The sequence below is a fragment of the Geotrypetes seraphini genome, chromosome 7 (genome assembly GCF_902459505.1).
Source record: "Geotrypetes seraphini chromosome 7, aGeoSer1.1, whole genome shotgun sequence".
NCBI lineage: Eukaryota > Metazoa > Chordata > Amphibia > Gymnophiona > Dermophiidae > Geotrypetes > Geotrypetes seraphini.
The window spans coordinates 75,035,715-75,055,213 of record NC_047090.1 but is presented as its reverse complement, the minus strand read 5'-3'; the positions used below and the strand labels follow the sequence as shown (position 1 = coordinate 75,055,213).

The 19,499-nt window shown below is 41.3% G+C and overlaps 1 protein-coding gene across 3 annotated transcripts in view; it reads left to right on the top strand.

The window, feature by feature from the left end:
• Window positions 1–19,499, top strand: part of ITPR2 (inositol 1,4,5-trisphosphate receptor type 2) — a 665,265-nt gene that overhangs the window by 634,372 nt on the left and 11,394 nt on the right. For all 3 annotated transcript variants that reach the window (XM_033951965.1, XM_033951964.1, XM_033951968.1), the window contains one exon: window positions 3,354–3,514. In XM_033951965.1, the coding sequence (XP_033807856.1) occupies window positions 3,354–3,514 (161 nt within the window). The remainder of the gene's footprint in view (window positions 1–3,353; window positions 3,515–19,499) is intronic.

The following is a 19,499-nucleotide window of genomic DNA, read 5'->3' as shown; positions in this document are numbered from 1 at the left end:
CAAATCCTTCCTTGACAGAACCTTCATGTTCCAAGCTAACAGACAACAATCCTGGCTGGGAAACTAGATAAATAAAACCAGACAGACCTACAACGCATTCCGAAAATCAATCAAAAGCACTCTGTTTGACAAATTCATCACCTAAACAGCCCAATCCGCGCTCACTACGCATTTTCCCCCTACAAACCTGAAGCAATCTCAGAAAATTCCTACCCCTCTCACTTTCCTTCCCTTTACAACCCCTTTTACATTCCCTCCCCTTACAACCCTTTTTCTTCTGTAACATTCCATTCATGCATTTGTAATTCGCTGAATGTCCAGCCTTCTTTCGATGTGAACCGCCTAAAAGTCGTCTGACTATGGCGGTATAGAAAAATAAAGTTATATGGGTAAAAAAATTGGATGAGCTGAAGTCATGCACCTGGGCAGCCAAAATCCATGCAAGACTTACACCCTTAATGGCGAGATCCTAACAAGAACTGAAGCAGAACGAGACTTAGGGGTGATCGTCAGTGAGAACATGAAGACTGCCAATCAAGTGGAGCAAGCTTCATCCAAGGCAAGGCAAATCATAGGTTGCATATGCAGGAGTTTCATCAGCCGTAAGCCTGGTTATTCTAGTCCTCTAAATTTTCTCTTCATTTTGCCTCTTCCCTCCACTGGAGTTCCTTTCTACCCTAACTCTTGTTAACCGTGTTGAGCTTTACGAATGTAGAGATGATGCGGTATACAAACCTAAGGTTTATATTAGATTAGTAAAGAATTTTAAAAGTTCTTTAATCTCAGTAATATACTTTGAATCAACCAGATTTTGTAAAGTTTTCACTATGGAAATTTTTAGATCATTGATATATTTTTTTTTCTCTCTCTCTCTCTCTCTGTTTAGAACTTTAGCAGGTAATAGGGGAATATAAGATCTATCTAATATTATAAAATGCTAGGCCGCGCATGCACACTCCCATCTGCGTGCGTCTGTTTTCCGTGAGATGTAGGACACCTTAGGTAGGAGTGCGCATGCGCGCTTATGTCACCAGCTGCCGATGCCTTCACAAGCCGGAACCGCAGCCAGCCACCGATCTCTGTTCCTCCAGCGGGCGGGCGGGGGGGTGTCTCGGAGGAGAGGGATCACGGCCGCTCAGCGCCCCCACCGAGGAGCCCAGCAACTTTCCGCTCCGGATTGGGACCCGAGTCCTTTGCCCCCCCCCCCCTTTCCCTTCCCGCGGATCCGACTACCTTGGCGATTCAAGCAGCGTGTGCAGCAGTCTTCACACGCTGCTTCGGGCCCTTCTACTGCCCTGATTTGCTCTGCCATGTCTCTGATGATGTCATCAGTGATGTGCCAGAGTAAATCAGGCCAGTAGAAGGGCCCGAAGCAGCGTGTGAAGACTGCTGCACACGCTGGAATCGCCAGGTTCGTAGTCTGTACCGCGGGAAGGGAAAGGGGGGTAGAGGAAACGCTAATGCTGCTGCAGGGAACTGGTGTGGGGGGAGGGAAATGGAGGGGGAGGGAATGCTGCTTTGGACAGACAGACAGAGGGAGGAAGGGAGATAGAAAGAAAAGAAGAAAGACACAGGGGCAGGGAGATACACAGAAAGACAAAGGGGACCAGGGACAGAGACAGACAGAAAGAAAGACAGCGGGAGTCGCATCAGGAGGGGTGTGGGATGCGGCAGAGGGAACTTTTCCAATGGGTGCAACTGGGTGGCTGTTGGGAACCTCTGATCAGGGGCAGAGCAAGGTAAGTGTATCATAGGGATAAGAAAGAGGGGGGAGAATGGACAGAGGGAGCAGGCAAGGGGTGGTGATGGACAGCCAAGGAAAAAGAAAGACAGAAAGAAAGAAAGCGGCTAAGGAGAGAGAGAGAAAGAAATAAAGACAGACACACACACATATATTCTAGCACCTGTTAATGTAATGGGCTATAAGACTAGTAACTGTATATTGTCACACGCTATGCCCTTGGCCAAGCCACTAGATGGCGCTAGCGCTGACAGACCTTTTGGATCTAGGTGTGTTCCCCTAAAATGGGGTAACCCTTCAGGTAAATCTTATAGTATGATTGTCCTAAAAAGAGATACACCAGTGCAACTTCAGACTTAAACTAAGAAACCTTTATTCAGGTCTTTATTTGTCCACAGTTCAGATTATTCAATAAATGAAACAAGGAAAAATATACAGCAAAAACATTCTTCACAACATTGGTTTAAAGTCCATGTGTTTCACACCCAGCCTGGGCTTACAGGCTTAAAACCTTCTGCCTCTTCACCAGAACCGAGTGACAAACAGACATATTACTCTCCAAGTGAAAAAACAGAAAAGTACATTGCTTGAGACACTCATTATATCATAATAATAATAATAATAACAACTTTATTTTTGTATACCACCTGGGTGGTTCACAGCAAATAAGACTGTACAATCAGTGAAGATACATGTATCAGGGAAGTACAATAATTAAGTTACAAATTTGTCAAACAAGTAAGTTTTCAATAACTTCCTAAAAGCATAAGACTGTGTTTAGGGAATGAAAGTACTCAACCAGGAATTCATTTTTCCTCCCTGAAATGCAAATGTCATTTCTACAAATCTCTTGTATCGACAAGCTTTTGGAGTTGGGTACATAAACATACAAGTTTTTTAGTATTCTTATTAGACTTATGCTATTTGAATTGGGAGGATAGATACCCTGGAGCCAAACAAATAACGCTTTGAAGCAAGTACAGCCAAATTTGAACATAATTCTTGCCTCAAATGGCAACCAATGAAGCCGTAGATAAAAAGGGCTCACATGATCATATAGCTTGCACTGCAGGGAACATGAAGCTCTGAGGCCCAGATTCACTAAAGATAGCAACTCAATTGCTGTTGGCCGATTCTAAAACAGCGATTGATTCACTATCAAGTTTACATGCAAATGATTTGTACGGAGGTGCAAATCATTTGCATGCGAACTCACTGACTCAATCGCTCAGTGAGCAATTGAGCAGAGCCCTAACAGTAGTGACAGGAGAAACACCCTTCTGTCACTGCTGTCAGGGCTTCCGCCGGGTTTTTTTTCCATATTTTTTTAATGGCACAGATATTTTGTATGTATTACACACGCAAAATATCTGCCCAATAAAAAAAACAATGGCCAATCAGAGACTTCATTAGGCTCCTCCAATTTATGAATATCAGATGAAGACATTCAAAGAGACATTACCATAGCTGTAGTACAAGAAATAATCTTTGCTTTGACTGACTTATTTATATGGTGCCCTCACTGTTACAGCCTCTTCAATAACCATAACACTATATGTTTTTAATTTCTTTTGCAAACTACTATGAAAGTGATAATTCTCTTGTCTTACAGGTCTTGAAAGGGACAAGTTTGATAATAAAACCGTTTCTTTTGAGGAGCACATCAAGTGTGAACACAACATGTGGCACTACTTGTATTTTATCGTTCTGGTCAAAGTTAAAGACCCAACTGAATACACGGGGCCTGAAAGTTATGTGGCTCAAATGATTGCAGTAAGTGTGTTTTATTCATTTCATTTTCTTTGATATGTTTATAGGAAGCATTCAGGTCAATATTCAGCTTGCAGCAGTGTTTTGTTTAAGCTTGTCATCATGATGAGAAGCAGCCTATTCTGATTTGCATTAATTGGACTTTTGGGCATTAATAATGTTCCAAATAACACATCATCATACGTCAATGATAATGGGACTTCCAGGATCATAGTAATTTGACCCCATATAGATCTCCAAAATTTAAGTATCAAGGGGCAATAGAACAATAAATGATCCAGTGTCCCTATGTTGAGATGACAGTGCCAGCATCTATTTGACTTATAACTATCTAACTTTTGCAACCGAACAGAGGTCCAGAAAATTCTATACAAGAGAAAAAAAAACAAGTCTGCCTCATAGATGCTGATGCTGTACATCTCATCCTCCAAGTCCAAATCCGTGGCCAGAGTTGCAGAAATTTGCTGCTTTGTCTCAATGCTCCAAATGTCTTTTAAACTAGTTTTAGGTTTCTTATTCAGATATTCCAATATTAATTTGTACCACTTGGCGGCTTGATGCCCTAGAAAATCTGCCTGGAAGCAAAGGACCGGCAAGCTATACTAATTTTTTAGATTTCACCAGTCAGGGAACCCCTTCTGAATGGCTTGCTTCAATTGCAACAATTTATAAACTTGAGACTTTGCTATGCCAAATGTTGTTGCAGTTGTGAAAAATCAAGCATTTTCCCATCTGATAAAACATCATCTAGTGTACGTTTACCTACCTGCATCCAATGCTTCCATATGATCTTAAACTTGCCAATTTGAATCTTGGAGTTCAACCATAAGGACTGACACATGGATTGATGTATTGGAATAGGTGTTAGGTTATCAATAAATTTTAATGTTTGCCACATAGAAACTAAAATTCTATTGTCCTTATAAATCCTAGGTAACTTGATACTTAAAATGTGACACAAACACAATGGAGACAGGAGTTGCCATTCCAAGTAAAGCCAATCAGGGAGATGTTCTATGAGCTCAGGAAGGATCAAATTCATACCCTGCCGCATAATAAAAGCTTGATGGTATCTATAGAAATTTGGAAAATTTACCCCACCCGCCGCAATTGGTTTTTGTAAAGATACTAAAGCAATTCGAGTAGTTTTACCAAGCCAAATAAATTTCCTAAGAATACCGTTCAATTTTTTATAAAAAGACCCCTGAAAATAAATCGGCAACATATTCATTTGGTAACAGACTACAGGCAAAATCATCATTTTGACAGTTTGGACTCTTCCCCCACCAAGAAAGATGTAAGGGGTTCCAGTGCTCACACATCTCTTTGATTTTCAGCAATCAAGATTTTTCATTTACTGTCATTGTGTCATCCAGAGTTTTTTGTATCATGATGCCTAAATATTTTATCCCCTCTTCCTTCCAAAGGAATGTGAATGACTCAAATAATCCTTTTGTACAATGTACATTTAGCGGCAGAACCTCTGATTTACTCCAATTTATTTTGTATCCAGAGAATTTCCTAAATCTATCAATCAATTCCAGTAAATGTGGAATGGTGGATTCAGGATTTTCCAAATGAAGCAAGATATCATCTGCTTAAGCAGAGACCTTATATTCCCGACCTGCATAAGGAATACCCTGCATCTCCTTTGTCTGTTGAATGCCCAATAGTAGAGGTTCCAGTACAATATCAAAAAACAAAGGAGATAAGGGACACCCTTGTCTAACTCCCCTCTTCAGACAAAAACGCTCAGAAAATGCATCATTAATATATAGCCTGGCATAAGGGAAACTGTACAAGGTTTGACTCATTTAAATAAATCTGGATCCTATACCAAACCAATCCATTGCTTGATACATGAACGTCCATTCCACCCGATCAAAGGCCTTTTCTGCGTTCAATGAAACAGAGAAGACCGGATCGTCCATTTTTTTCGCTAAATTTAATATATGTAATGCTAATCTGGTATTATTTGAGGAATGTCTTTGAGCAACAAACCCCGTTTAGTGCATACCGATCATGTAAGGGAGAACCTTGGCTAATCTTAATGCCAATAGCTTAGCCAGAAGTTTTCCATCTACATTAATTAAAGAAATAGACCTGTAGTTTGAAACCAACATGGGATCTTTATTTGGTTTCAGCAAAACAATGGTTAAAGATCTGCCATAGTACCTGAAATGCAATCCTTATTCAGTTGCAATTGATATAAATTTAGAAGATGAGGTAAAAGTGTAATTGAAATGATTTGTAAAACTCCACAGTGAATCCATCACTACCCATAGCGGATCCAACGTGGAGGGACTTCAACGCTGTCTGGAGTTCCGTAAGCGATATAGGTGCATCAAGATCACTTTTTATATGTTCTTTTATATGCACTTTTTATTGGCCCTTGAATTAACTTTAAAAATTCCAACCCATCTTTTTCTTTATTTGAATAAAGCTCGGAAGAATATAAAGCCTTATAATATTTCAAAAATTGTTTTAAAATATTTTCAATCTAGGTATGAGATTGATCATTCTCATCCTTAATGGCCACAATTTTTACTTTTATTTTTTTTTTAGCTTTGTGATAATTAGCTAATAATCTTCCCGCTTTATTCAAGTTTCCATAATACAGAGCCTGCTGTGAAAACAAATCTTTCCTATCCAATTGTGAGGAAATCTCATTATATTTGTACTTAGCTTTCAAAAGGGCCTGTAAAGTACTGTGCTCCCATTTTGACGCCAATTGCGATTCCAAATTCAAAATAATTTTTTCAAAATTAGAAAATTCCAATTTTAGCTGTTTTCTAATATGTGCCGAATAGGAAATTATTTGCCCTCTAATTGTAGCTTTGAAAGCATCCCATATTGTTTCCAATTAGATTTCCTCTAAGGAGTTGAACTGAAAGTACTCATTCATTTTTATTTGAATTTCCTCTAGAAAGTTTGAATCCACAAGCAATGCATTATTGAATCTCCAAACAGGTCTAGTAGAATCTTGTTCATTAAACTGATATTCAATCCAAATGCCAGCATGATCCGTCAAAAGAATCGGATCTATGCTGGCCTTTGTAACCTGTTGAATTATATATCAGATACAAAAATATAATCAATTCTGGAAAATGATTTATGCACCTGAGAGCAAAAAGAAAATTCCCGAGCATTATAGTGCAAAAGCCTCCATATATCTCTTAGTCCACACGAGTGTACCATATTGTCAAGACCCAGTGACTTTATTTGCTTACTAGGCTGTTTGTCTAATATTGGATCCATGACAGCATTGAAATCTCCAGCTACAATTAATTTATTTGTAGCCAATGACAGAATTAACTGTTGGAGTTTTGTAAAGAAATCTGCCTGATTTGAATTAGGTGCAGCAACAGGGTCGGTATACGTTAACCTCCCTTGAACACCTCCTATTTCAATATAGTGTATCAAATGAATTCTCCAGGCCCTCAGAGGTGCCACCAGACAGTTCAGTAGACTTTCATAACTGTTGGATTTATGCCCCCAATCATCATAGGGTCCCTGGTATGATGAAAAGTTCAATGCTTTTTTTATCTATTTTTTTTTATATATGTTTTCAATAAATAAGTTGAATAAGTTAAATAAATAAATAATAAAGTTTACTTAACTTAGGTGGTTAGCCAAGAGGGACAGAGACGCCAACATATTTCACCCTGTTAAGGTTTCCTCAGGGCACAATCCCTCAAAACTACAATACAGATCCTTCTATAAAGGTTACATCTGAAGCCTTAATATACTGATTTGAATTAGGGGCATACCCATTTAGTAACATCAGGGTATCTTTTCCTAAGGTCATTGTAACATAAATCCATCTACCTAAAGGATCAGCTTTAACCGTACCAAGCGTAGCTGAACATCGCCTATTTACCAAAATAGCCACTCCTGCCTTTTTCCCCAATGCAGGAGCATAGAAACAAAAAAAGTCCATAGTCTTATTGAGAAAGACATGGGGGAAGCCACTGCTTGCCCTGGATTGATAGCATGGAATGTTGCTGCTCCTTGGGTTTTGGCCAGGTACTAGGGACCTGGATTGGCCACCGTGAGGAAGGGCTACTGGGCTAATCGATTTTTCACCCTTTAGAACATTACAAAAACCAGGGGACACTCAATTAAATTACATGGGAATACTTTTAAAACAAATAAGAGAAAATATTTTTTTCACTCAAAGAATGGTTGAGCTCTGGAACTCATTGCCAGAGGATATGGTTACAGCAGTTAGCATAGCTGGGTTTAAGAAAGGTTTGGACACTTCCTGGAGGAAAAGTCCATAGCATACTGTTGAAACAGACATGGGAGAAGCTACTGCTTGCCCGGGGATCAGTAGTGTAGAACAAAAGGGTATTTTATGGATGATTCAATCAACTACTGCAAAACTTTCTTAATTGCCTAACCTAGGTTAGCTTCAATGTTTCTATCCTGAGAAATATCTACTACCATAATAAATTGTACATAAATATGCAGAACATTTCTGTTTTCTAAACCAACAATTTGCTTTGGGTGATGGACAGGCGTATCATAACCAAGGATGAACAGATCATAGGACCTCCTATAATCTATATATTATTTCAGGTCCACATCCTGACTTCAGGTTTTAATCACCTACGCCTGTACCATCTCACTTACCTCCTTAATTGTGTATGTAGTATATCTGTGAAGATAATCTGTAAAATCACATGTGCCAATATGTGCTTAACAAAAAAGTGCTTAAAGAGATAAACAAATCAACGAATGAAACAAAGATCAAAAAAGAAAAATTATGTATACTGTATGTCTGTAAGTTTAAGCTATCCAAGCATATCAAAAGAAAAAGAAAAGCAACACTTATCTTGGATGGTAAAATCCATGAATCAGCGCTGGTTAAAGGTGTACTACTCTCTTCCTCAGGAGAAAGTGACCAGTATTTCCCCTCAAAAATGTTTGCTCACATCAGTTCCCTTGAAATATCACAGCGATAAAGCTACAGCACACTTATTCATAAAGAAATACTCTTATTCAGATACAACAATCTTATACTAATCTCCTTCAAAGTAGTCCCCTTGGGCTGCAACACACTTCTTTCAACGGTTCTGCCACTGTCGGAAGCAGTGCTGGAACGCCTCTTTTGAGATTGCTGGCAAATGGTCCATCACATTGTTCATGATGTCTTCTCTTGACTGAAATCTGGTCCCTTTCAGTGGCATTTTCAGCTTGGGGAAAAGCCAGAAGTCACACAGAGCCTTGTCGGGAGAGTAGGGAGCCTGAGGAATCAAAGGTGTGTTGTATTTGGCCAGTAAACTCTGTATCAAATGTGAAAAATGGGCAGGTGCTTTATCGTGATGGAGCCAATTGCCCGCTGCCCACAGGTCTTGACGTTTGCATCTCACAGCGTTACGAAGGTGACACAGAACTTCTTAGTAGTAACCCTTGGTGATGGTTATGCCGTGTGGTGCGTACTCGTGATGAACCATGCCTCACTTGATCAATGACAATCTCATTTCTGGATGTTGAGGGCCTACCAGAACGTGCTTCACTCTCCACTGATGTGCGACCATCTCTGAAGTGGTTGTGCCACTCCTTTATCTGTGTGGTGCCCATTGCTTTGTCCCCAAAGGCCTGTTGAATCTTGCGAAGTGTTTCCACTTGGGAATCACCAAGCTTTACACAAAATTTAATGCAGTAGCGTTGTTCAACTTTTTCTGTCATTTTGTCAAAAACAAAAATCCGACGGTGCTCACTTACACTTTTTCACTCATCGGTGGTCTGCCGGCGACTGACAGCTTCTGTAGGCGGGAAAAAATTCAAGCATGCACATTCGGGTCACCTACATATGGGCATCAAACCATTCCTCCCTAGCTTTATTTATGCAAGAAAAATTACGGTCTGATACTTTTTGAACAGCCCTTATACAATCACAGATAACGCTGTCCACTGGGAGTTACAATACAAGTTTGCTTTGAGGTTGTACATTTTACCAAGCAGAGCTGGCAGGATGGGCCTTTCCACCTCTGGTTGTTGTTTGAAATGTCATGCTCCAATGGCATCTTCGGGCCATATGCTTTGGACCTGCCCATAGATATACAGCTTTTGGACATGTTTGCATCAGTATATCTCTAGTCTGTGGACTTGTTGAGTCAAAATGGATTCCCTGTTTTTAGTCTTCAGACTCACACGCCTAAAGGACTAGTTGATTTTTTTTTGAATAGAGCTATTTTGATAAGAAAGAAGTCCATTCTCAGTTGGCTGGATGCAAAGCCTCTTTTCTTTCAACTTTGGAAGGCCCAGATTATCACTTTACTGAAACTCAAGAGAGTACAAATAAAGGACTTTTCCTCTCAATGAGGGTGGAAATTTCAACGTACCTGGCATAAATTATGGGACACTTTTTCTCCTTCAATAAGGAGTAGACTTGAAAAGCTGATACTCCTCCTATACAATGTCATGAATCTGATCTGTCTATGGTATTGTTTGGTGTGTGAGGGAGGGGGGTGAAAGAAGAATGGTATGGGTCAGGTTATAGAATTGCGGAATTGCTTGTGTGTTTGCAGATTGTTTTATCTTTGATTCAATAACTATGATTTAAACGTACAATATGATCGATATAAGTAATAGACCCAAGTTTTCACCATTCAACAAAGTATGAAAGAACCTGTTTTTCTGTCTTCTCTTTTTTTTTTTTTTTTTATCATGGTGAGATACAGTTCCATATCAGGTTTTGACTTTTCAGTTTTCTTTCCTTTCATGCAGTTGTTTTGGGGCTTTTGCATTTTATTTTGAAAACCATGGCTTGCTTTCTAAAGAACACATATTATAGAATGAAGCCATCTGCAAGCTGTGCCTCCTTTGTGTAATTATTTTTAAATACTGATGTGACCCTTTCTATATCGTAATTAGTTACAACAGCAATTATGTTAAATTGTATCCATGTCATTGTGCTAAATAAGACCTTTGTTTTTCCTTTGACAAGCTAATTAACAATTTTTTCCTGATTAACTTTAACATTTTCACTCACATCATCTGTTTAAGATCATCATTGAAGATTTTTATGCTATTGTTATTGTATTTCCTTACTTTTTGAATGCAAGTATAATGAAATGTATCAAAATTGTGGCTAGTTATACAATAGCAGCTGTGTCCAACCCTAGTTTAGGAGCAGCACATCTGTTAAGAATATTCCTCTTTTGCAAAAACGTTACTTAGTTCCATTACTACAAGAAACTGTGTCATAATCCAAGAAAAGGGACCAAGTCTTAGAAATTGGGTTATTCAGCTGGCTAAGTAATGAAGAAGATACTGATGATTCAAATGCAACAAACCACATCTTTCTATAACTTCATTTGCTAGAGATATACTGTCTCAATTAACAAATTGTTGTATCTGATAAATAGAACCCAACTGACATTGTTGCCTCATTTCTTATGCATTAGGACTTGGTACCTTTTCATAGACTGCAGTACATACGAGTGCACATCAGATGGTTCCACCAAGAGCAAGCATTAGTTTCAGCATTCAGACTCAGGCAGCATAATCTAGTCCTGACAGCAATTTTTGTCCTGGAGAAAACCAGAATCGCTGTAGGCTGTGAAACCTTTCATTGAACTAGCACAAACCATAATGATTTTCAGAGCACATCAGTCCCTTCTTGATCTTTCTTCTATAGATAAGACTGACTAAAAGGAACAGTTTATAGCTAGAGATTGCTATGGGGTGGGAATTTCTCAAACAAAGATGTTCAAGACTGGATTTGGCATCAATTTGTATCAATTAGTAACTGGAAGTGTTAGAAGTATTGTGAACATTTCTTCCTATATTTAATAACATTTATATGCTACCAGTCAAATATTCACCGATAGTGGCTGATAAGGATAAAATACCTGAAGGCCCATTTCACATACTGTTGAAATTGGAATTGAAAATCAACCAAAAAGATCTAAGCAAAATAACCACACTTAAGATCTACAGAACATTATATTAAAAGATGGAGAAAAAAGGCCATAGTGTGCAGTGACTCATTCAAATGTAACTTCTATCATATAACAAAACCACTATCATTCATCAGCAAAAATCTTCCATTCACTGCACTATATATCATACAAAACACTGTAATAGCATGTGTCAAAAATAATGTCAGATTATTAGCAGGCACTTATCTTTGCAATCCCAGTGGGGACCCGTTTCATAAGTTGCTTCTTTAGGGCATGTTACAGTTCTGCTTTCAAATTAGAGCCTGTTCCTTTCACTTAAAACCACTATTTCTCCAAAGGCTCTAACTTGAATGCAGCACTTTAATTTCAAAGAGGATCCCCCCACACGACTATCTCAGAAATTGATGAAATTTTTTCAGGGAATATGTTGCGACCTCTAATGAAGATATCCAAAGTTTTGAGGCATGATCTCAACTAGCTCCATAGTTATGGGCCTCTTCATTTGGGCCACTTTTTGTATCCATGGAAGATAACTAAAAAGATGTCAGCTTTAGATTTAGGTTGTGGAAAGAACAGTTGGTCAACCAGGGTGAAAACCACATTTCTAGGACCACCTTTTAGGCTGAGTCCAAACATACTGCTCAGAGCAGTGACAGATGCTTTGTTGGATCACTAGGCAGCTACAAAGTTGGTAAAAAAAAGTTTGTCACGGAATATGCAAGTGCATATTTGATGAGTCATTCTTCCTAATCTAGAGCATCCCAGGATTAAGAATTCAGGAACTGGACTACAGCCAGTGGATGCCTCTCAAATTTGCAAGCCCATTGTGCTTTTTGTTAAAGAGATAAAGCTTCATCAAAATTCATGAATAAAATGTTATGCAAATATTTAGCTGTGTGTTTGAAGCCATGTATCACTACTGTACATTCTCCAATCCTTTTCTTTTATGCATATTTAGAAAGAGCAATTTTTAAGCTACAAAACTCACCTAGCTACATCTTAGACGTAGAGCAAGTTTGTCTGTGCATACACAATTTTAATGCATGCCTAATATCTATGCAAGTGCTTTTCGACAGCTATGTTGGCATCTGAGAATTAAACTTTGGTGCCTTGGCCTGTTGCAATTCCTGGGGTACTACGTTTACTGGACAAGCCCAAGCTTGTGTGAATGACATTAATACAGTGGCTGACCTCTTTTAATTTTTTCTGAGGAATATTCCTGAATTTTTTCTTTTTCTCTCTGTCACACAGAAGAACCAGTATGCACACAGGCAAGCTAACATAGCTAATTGGAAGATGTAAATTTAAATATGTGCTCTGAAATGCAGAGGCACTAAAACGTGAAAACGAACAAAGTTATCAAGTTTAGCCTATACTAAAGAACGCTATAATAAACACAGGCACATCAGTTTCTTCAGTCCCTTTGAAGTTAAAATGTTTTCCCTTTTCAGGAATCTTTCCTGTCTTTAAAAATCCCATACTTTTGCAATTCCCACACATAAATGATTGTTACTACCTTATTAGGGCCCCTTGACTCCCTTTTATAAATAGCATGGCAAAGACAGGCCAACAAAATGGTGTAGAATTATATGTATGTTGTATGTAGACATTCCCTAGGGCAGTTGTCTCCAAACTTTTTTCATTTTAAGGGCCAAAGTGTGAATACAAGAAAGCTCTGAGGGCCACCAAAAGATTTCACGCGTACTCATATTACTAATTTTGTAAAACGCCTTGACCTGCTTATTCAAACCTGAGTATTAAACATAAAAAATTAATACTGATATTGATTCTACAACACTTCAAGGATATATTTTTAAAACTCACTTTATTTTGGATTGTCAACAGAAGCAAATTCTATAGACACTATAGTCAGGTCTTGTCTGACAAATACGATCAATTTCTCCGACTGGATAACCAGAGAACTGGATAGAGGAACAGTGCTAAATGTGGTTCTTTTTAACATTTTTGTAAGCGATATTGCTAACGGGCTGTGTGATAAAATGTGCTGCAATAGAGTAGACATCCCTGAAGATATGGATAATATGAGGAAGGTCCTAGCAAAGCTTAAGGAATGGTCTGGAATTTAATGCTAAGAAATGCAAGATCATGCATTTGAGCTACAAAAGCCTTAGGAAACAGTACAGTTTAGAGTTTGAAGAACTTTTGTGCATGAAAGAGGAATGGGACTTGGATGTGATAGTATGTGTTGATCTTAAGGTAGCCAAACAGGTTGAAAAGGCAATGGCGAAAGCTAGAAGAATGTTTAGAAGCAAAGGGAGAAGAATGGCCAATAGGAAAAAGGAGTTATTGATGCCCCTGTATAAGAATCTGGTGAGATATAAACAGGATGAAGTCAGTCCAGAGGAAGGCTACCAAAATGGTCAGTGGTCTTCAACAAAAGGTATATAGGGACAGTGGCGTACCAAGGGGGGGCGGGAGGGGCGGTCTGCCCTGGGTGCCAGCCCTGAGGGGGTGCTCCCGGCCTTGCCGTTCAGTCCCCCCCCCACACCCGAAGGACCGCTCGCCCAACTGACCTTCCTGCACCACCTGTGAAGCAGCGCAGCAGGATCGCGACGTCAGCGATCCCTGAGCTGCTTGGGCACTGCTTCCTGCACCACGGTCCCGCCCCTTCTCTGACATCAGAGGAGGGGCGGGACCGCGGCGCAGGAAGCAGCGCAGGGATCGCTGATGTCGCAATCCTGCTGCGGCTGCTTCATAGGTGGTGCAGGAAGGTCAGTGAGGCGAGCGGTCCTTCGGGGGTGGTGGGGGGGGACTGAACGGCAAGGCCGGGAGCATAGGTAGTGCTGCTTCATAGGTGGTGCGGGGAGGCCAGGGGGGCGAGCGGTCCTTCGGGGTGGGGCGGGCGGGCAGGCAGGCAGGCTTTCAAGGGGGAGGGGGGTGACAGGTAGGCAGGTCTTCAAGGGGGGGACAGGCAGGCCTTCAAGGGGGGAGGCAGGCCTTCGGGGGGGGGTGCAGACCTTCAAGGGGGGACAGGTCTACAAGGGGGTGGGACAAGCCTTCAGGGGGGACAGGCCTTCGGGGGGGTGCAGGCCTTCGGGGGTGGGTGCAGGACTTCGGGGGGGGGTGCAGGCCTTCAAAGGGGGGACAGGCCTACAAGGTGGGACAGGCCTACAAGAGGGTGGGACAGGCCTTCAAGGGGGGTGCAGGCCTTCGGGGGGGTGCAGACATTCAAGGGGGTGCAGGCCTTCAAGGGGGGGACAGGCCTTCAAGGGGGGGACAGGCAGGCCTACAAGGGGGGGGGACAGGCCTTCAAGGGGGGGGACAGGCAGGCAGGCCTACAAGGGGGGGACAGGCCTACAAGGGGGAGACAGGCCTACAAGGTGGTGGGACAAGCCTTCAAGGGGGGGGGACAGGCCTTCGGGGGGTGCAGGCCTTCGGGGGGGTGCAGACCTTCAAGGGGGGGACAGGCCTTCAAGGGGGGACAGGCAGGCAGGCCTTCAAGGGGGGGACAGGCCTACAAGGGAGTGGGACAGGCCTTCAAGGGGGGTGCAGGCCTTCAAGGGGGGACAGGCAGACCTTTAAGGGGGGACAGGCCTTTGGGGGGACCCTGGTTTAGAAGTACACGGAGGGAATGGGGTTTTCAAAGAGACGTGCATATGGCAAACTTTGGGGGGGGAGGAAGAAATAATGGGTCTGAAAATAGAGGAAAGGGAGAGAGATGATGGACCATGGGATTTAGGGAGGGAAGGAACAGAAAGGGAGAGAAATTGGACACAAGGGATGGTGTGGAGGAGATACTGGATAGGAGGGTAATTGGTGGACTCTTGGGTGGTGGGGAAGGAGGGAGAGATGCCGGATGAAAGGGTAGTTAAGAAAAGGTGGATCTGTGGAGGGAGATGAAAAAAAAGGAAAGATACCAGACTTCCTGGGGAGGGAAGGAAAATGGAAAGGGAGGATAGAGTTGGCAGATGGATGGTTAGCATGCAGAAAGAAGAAAGAAGGAGATCCTGGCAAGCAAGTTATCAGAAGAAAACCAGAGCCTTGGACCAACAAGATTTGAAATATAACCAGACAACAAAAGGGAGAAAAATTAATTTTATTTTCTGTTTTGTGATTATAATATGTCAGATTTGAAATGTGTATCCTGCCAGAGCTGGTGTTGGACTGCAAACGTGAGCTAGGATTTAACAGAGAGAGGAAAAGTCCTTTTTGTTTCTTTATTTTATTTACACCACAGCGCCAGTGTGGTTAGGAGAAGCCAAAGGGGGTGAAAAAGCTATAAAACCCACCAGGAGTTTTGAAAAAAATCACCCAACTGGGTAGGAAAATCGAATTGAAAAACCAATTCAATAGGCTGAATCGAATCGAAATTTTTTTTCCTGAATCTGGCAGCATTAGTTTGCGCTACTGTCTTAGACTTTAAGACCTGGGATTAGGGAGAGATGGCATCCTCAGTACTTTATAATGCAAGTGAAACGAGGATTTGGTCAGACTTTTGAAGGGTCTGCAGAAAAAAAAATATTGTATAGGCCGGGGACATGAGACAGCAGGAAATGGGAACTTTTCTTCCTTCTATTTTTGTGAATGGAAAGGCTGAGGATGTCAGAGAGTTCAGTTAAAATATGTGCTTTATAAGAAAATATAATAATGTGTTTTATAAAGTTTATAGCATAGCTGGCCTACCCAGTGAGGTGTTCCTAGTGGTGGTGGTGGCAGCGTGTCAATGTGTTGAGAGGAAGAGGTTGTCTGGGAAATTCTGCTGAGCAAACTCCGGGCCCATTTCCACCCCCCAGTTAGTCCACTCCACTCAACTGGTTCACACACTGAGTGGGTCTTTGGGTGTTGTTTTGGGATCTCTTCCAGTGGTTTATCAGTATCTCCTTCTGGTCCAAGGAAGGAAACTTTGTTATCCTTAGCATTGACCTACAGAATATGTTTGTAACAGCACTGCTTGTGTGGCATTAGGCTATGTAGTGATCGAAAGAAAAAAACAGACCTTTGCACATTTTTGCACTATATGGTGGGTGTATGAGGAGATTCACATTTCCTGCACAGCTAAGTCCATGTGAAGTTACCTTGTGCTGTATTTGACATCTAGCAAGGTCTCTGTTTGAAAGGAAAGATCTAAACTTAAAAATGAAGTGGCTTGAAGGTATGGTAAAAGCAGATAGTGTAGCTGGTTTTAAGAAAGATTTGGACAAATTCCTGGAGGAAAAGTCCATAATCTGTTATTAAGACATGGGGGAAGTGTCTGCTTGCCCTGGATCGGTAGCATGGAATGTTGCTACTCTTTGGGTTTTGACCAGGTATTAGTGTCCTGGATTGGCTACCATGAGAATGGGCTACTGGGCATGATGGACCATTGGTCTGACCCAGTTAGGCTATTCTTGTGTTCAAGTTTCAAGTTTATTAGATTTTAATATACCGACCATCAAACAAATATCTGGCCGGTTTACATTAAATTTTAAAAAAAAGTAAAGAAATTGAAATGGTAAATATTTAAAAGTGCATAGAGTGGACATAAAAGACATTAACAAGACAAACTTGAAAGTGAGGATAAAAGGGAATGGGAGGGTAGAGTTACATTTTGAGAGAAAAGGGAGAAAGGGGCCTTTGTTTTCACTTCTTATTTTAATGTATTTTTTTTTCTGGGAACTTATCAGTGTTTTTTATAATGGGAACAAAAATGGAAGAGAATTAATGTGTGTGGGATGAGGGGGTAACTAATTTCTTCAGCTAAATAATTCAATCCACTTCAAACAGACATAGGAGAACTCACGCACCATTCATACACCCTCCAACCAAAAACGTCAAAAGAAAAAAACTGTTCGACAACCTCCTAGCCATTCGAGCTGCAATACTCGACCCCCAACTCTACAACCAATTGACATTGACCACAGACTGCAAAACCTTCAAAAAGAAATAAAAACCCTTCTATTCAAAAAACACATAAAACCGAAATAACACAATCAGAACTGTCCCAAGCATCACCTGCAACTACTCCATATGTACTTCTGATGTCATGACAATTCAGACATAATTTATGTTATGTTATGTTTGGAATATAAGAAAATTTTCACTGCCTGTTTCTATTCTGACCATTTATTCCGTTTCATGGTCATTACAAAAAATATTTTTTTACATGGGGGGGGGTGTCAAAAAATGATGGGCCCCGGGTGCCACATACCCTAGGTATGCCACTGTATAGGGACAGACCTAAAGATCTCAATATGTATAATTTGGACGAAAGGTAGGAAAAGAGAGATTGATAGAGATGTTTAAATACCTACATGACATAAATACACATATGGTGAGTCTCTTTCAGTTGAAAGGAAACTCTGGGATAAGGAGGCATAGGGTGAAGGTGAAATGGGACAGATTCAGAACTAACCTCAAAAAATACTTTTTCATGGAAAGGCTGTTGAATACTTTCAACTGCCTTCCAGTGGAGGTTGTGGAGACAAAAATTATATCTAAATTCAAGAAAGCTTAGGAAAAATTTGTTTTATCTCTAAGGGAGAGGAAGGGGTAGTAGATGAATTGAATAAACAGACTTGATGGGCCATATGCCCTTCATCTGCCTTCATTTTTCTGTTTCTATGACACTTGAGTAACACACTTAAGAGATTTACAGTTACTGTATCAAGTGGACAAGATTGAAATTAACACATTTACAGGATTTGATGAGCATTCCGGTCAATTATTTGAGGGCCACAATGAGGACTTCAAGGGCTGCATGCGGCCCTGGGGCCACACTTTAGAGACTAAAGGACATAGTTTGGGCAGAGGGAAGAATAGAGTTGCGCTGTACCCATTCAGTTTATAAATTACATAAGTATATTCAAACTATATGCACTCATCTACACTTTTTTAAAACCAGGTGCAACTTTGTATGTGAGCATTTGTACATTTTGGGGGATAGCTCAGATAGCTGTTCATAAAGGTAAATGGGTAACCCACGTTACCGTATTTTTCGCTCCATAAGATGCACCTGCCCATAAGACGCACCCTAGATTTAGAGGAAGAAAACAAGAAAAAAAAACATTCTGAAACAAATTCTCCCTGCCAGGATCTGCACCCAATCCCACACTCCTTGCCAGGCTCTGCACCCTGTCCCCTCTCTGGTGGTCTAGTGGTAGGCCGGGAAAGGGTGCAGGGCAGGCCGGCCTAGTGGCAGGTCCAGCGCTGTATCTACATCGTTTCTAGCTGGAAGCTTTTCAAAACCCGGACAAAGTGCCAGGTTTTGAAAAGTTGTCCGGATGCCAGGACACCCCACCCTCTCAGTTTGAAGCCGTAACTCTTCTCAATGGTGTAGCCAGCTTCTGGAGCGCAATATAGGAGGATACACATTCAGTCAGATATTGTGGACCATGTGATTACTATGTAACAATTGATTTAGGGTAAATGACCATAAACAAACAGACACTCCATGAAAGCAGCTGCCAAAGCATTATTTTTTCTTTTCTTTTTAGTAACTTCTGTCCATTTCTCACATTTCTTCTCTCTCCATGTCCACCATCTTCCTCCTGCAGCCTTATCTGTCCTGTGTAACAAACAACTGCCTTCTATATCCTGTTCCTTTCCTCCCTCCTGTTTCTACATCTGCCCTCATATTCTGCATTTTCTTTCTGTGTGTGTGTGTGTCTTGTCCTGTCCTGCATTTCATCCTCTTTCTCCCTGTCCCTCCCTCTCCCCCACTGATCAGCATTGCCCCTCTGTGTCTCTATCCCTTCTTCTTCCATGCCCACCATCTCTTATGTCTCCCTGTCCCTCGTCCCTCCCCCCCCCCAGATTAGTATATCGCACTGTTGCTTCCCACCCCTCAACTCCCTCAGTATGACTCTCTCACGGTTTTCCAGCGTCTTTCTCCTATCCAACACTGAAGGAAGGAGCGGGCTCGGGGGATCCACAGTCCAGCAGCCCATGTGCTGTTCCACAGCAGGTCTGCCACCCTCATAGTCCAGCTGCCCCTTCTCTGTGCAGCGCACACTAGGCAAAATCCGGCGGTGGCCGCACGCAACTTCTACCTGGGTATCACTTGGTCACAGCCATCCCTCGCCAATGCCTTAGAGCATCAGCATCAGTCATGCGTGCACAGGGGAGGCAGCAGACGA